The 1,924-nt window shown below is 59.6% G+C and overlaps 1 protein-coding gene across 1 annotated transcript in view; it reads right to left on the bottom strand.

Annotated features, from left to right (window-relative positions):
• The window catches only part of LOC103923106 (testis-specific serine/threonine-protein kinase 4-like), a 3,862-nt gene extending 2,421 nt beyond the window's left edge, over window positions 1-1,441 (bottom strand). The window contains exon 1 of the mRNA XM_009331356.1: window positions 1,425-1,441. Within this exon, the coding sequence (XP_009329631.1) occupies window positions 1,425-1,441 (17 nt within the window). The remainder of the gene's footprint in view (window positions 1-1,424) is intronic.
• Window positions 1,442-1,924: the final 483 nt, after the last annotated feature.

Genomic DNA, 1,924 nt, shown 5'->3' with positions numbered 1-1,924 from the left:
CCATGGCCGAGACGCAGCCTCCCAGCTGGAAGGTCAAATACCTGAGCTGGCCTAGAAGAGCCCGTGGAGCAGCAGCAGAAGAGCTGAGGTCCCCAACTTGTGCTGCCCAGGCCGCGAGAGGGGACAACGGTCGAGCACTCACTCGAGGAGGGGCGATGCACGAGCCCTCTCGCTGCCTGCCCTGGGCCGAGAACCCCACGCCCTGGAGCCATCACAGTTCCTCCCCTTGTCATGCATCAGCTGCCACGGGGATGGCAGCTGGGAGGGGATCCCCAGCTCCGGCTGTGGGGGGAGTGCTGGCCAGCAGCCCCAGCCTGGGGGATGCAGAGCTCGCTCATTGGGGCTACAGGGGCTGGACCCTGAGGTGTCCTGGTCTGAGAGGCCGGGCAGGTGGTAGCAAAGGGCCTTCTGGTGAAACCTCTTCCAGAGCTCTTTGGCAAGCTTGGAAAACTACAGTTTTGCTCTTTGCAACACTCCCTGCTCTGGGCGAGCACATCTTTCACAACCAAGACTGGGCTGGAAATTGAGACTGGCACGGGGTGTATCTCGCTGCTCGTGTGCTTGCACTGGACGCACAGGGCACCTGCTGGAAAAGGCAGCTGCTGAGCAGCTGAGGCAGCAGGATGCAACTCCTCTGCTGGCAGGTTCAGGAAAATTAGGCCCAAACACCAGCTGCTTGGCACTGGGAGGAATTCAGGGGCCAAATAGCAGCTTGGTGAAGCTGAGCTCCTCCAGGATGAGGCGCCAGAGGAACTGCAAGGAAAGCCAGTCCAGAACTCCGTGTGACAACTTATGAGAGGGAACGGCGATAGCCACGAACTCTTCGAGCAAGTGGCTTTTACCTGCTCCACCGGCGCACTGCCCTGCTTACAAGCACCCAGATGGTTGTGCCGGTGCTCTGGCCAGGGTCACTTGTACACGACACGGGAGAGGGACAACAGCAACCAGGGCCTTGCTTTGCTCCCGGGGAACCTTTTGAGTGCCGATGGCTGTCAAGCCAATGATGATGATGGTAAGCACGCTGACAATAAGCTGTTAAACTGATCTTTTATAATAGTCTCAGGGAAATTTTTTCTCCATGTGCCACGCCAGGTTTGTTCACCTGATGACTTTGAAAATACTGTGCTTCTGCTGAAGCACCTCTGACGCAGCCCAGTGCTCCCCACTGATGCACCAACCACGTCCTGTCGGAGGGTGCACCCTGCGCAGAGTGGCTGTGTGGGGCCGAGGACCCAGTACAGCTTTCCCAGTAGCAAGTCCACAGTACACACCACAACGCAGGCTGTAGGCGAAAACTTCACCTGCTCGAAGTCAGGGTGATCCTTACCGCCGGCTTGGCTAAACCGAATGGCAGCTCTTGCACCTCTTACAACAGGCCAGCAGCCACCATCTTAAGCACACTGACAATAACCTTTTGGACTGACCTTAGGCCTCTAGGCATCACGAGCCCTAACGGGGTGGCCCTTTGCCAGCAGGTCCTGCTCAGCTCAGGTCCATGAACTTGAGGGCAGCTTGCTGCCCGCTGGTTGCTTTTCCCCACGTTGAACACCAGCTTGAAGGCAATGTCTGCAGGCTGTTCTCCTGCTGCGAGGATGCAGGGCCATCTGCCAACGAGTCGTCCGAGTCGCCCCACGCAAGCAGGGACGCGTCCCGGGACCCATGTCCCAGGAACAGCCTTCCCCGTTATCAGCACTGCTCTGGCTGTGCTGGGCCTTGCAGTGCTTCCGCACGCACAACTCCCATCCACCAGCTTGCACTGACCCCGTTGTTTCCATCAACAGCCTCCCCAAAGCCGCGCCTCAGAGCGCCCACAAGCACCCGCCCCGCACAGGTGGGGCCCAGCCCCTGGGGCCAGCTCAGGCTGTTGGGGCTCTTCCTCCCCAAGCGACGCAGGGGAGAGCTGCGCGGGACGCGGCAGGAGAAG

This window comes from Pygoscelis adeliae, unplaced genomic scaffold, assembly GCF_000699105.1.
Source record: "Pygoscelis adeliae isolate BGI_AS28 unplaced genomic scaffold, ASM69910v1 Scaffold259, whole genome shotgun sequence".
NCBI classification, from domain to species: domain Eukaryota; kingdom Metazoa; phylum Chordata; class Aves; order Sphenisciformes; family Spheniscidae; genus Pygoscelis; species Pygoscelis adeliae.
This window is presented reverse-complemented; position numbering and strand designations above follow the sequence as displayed.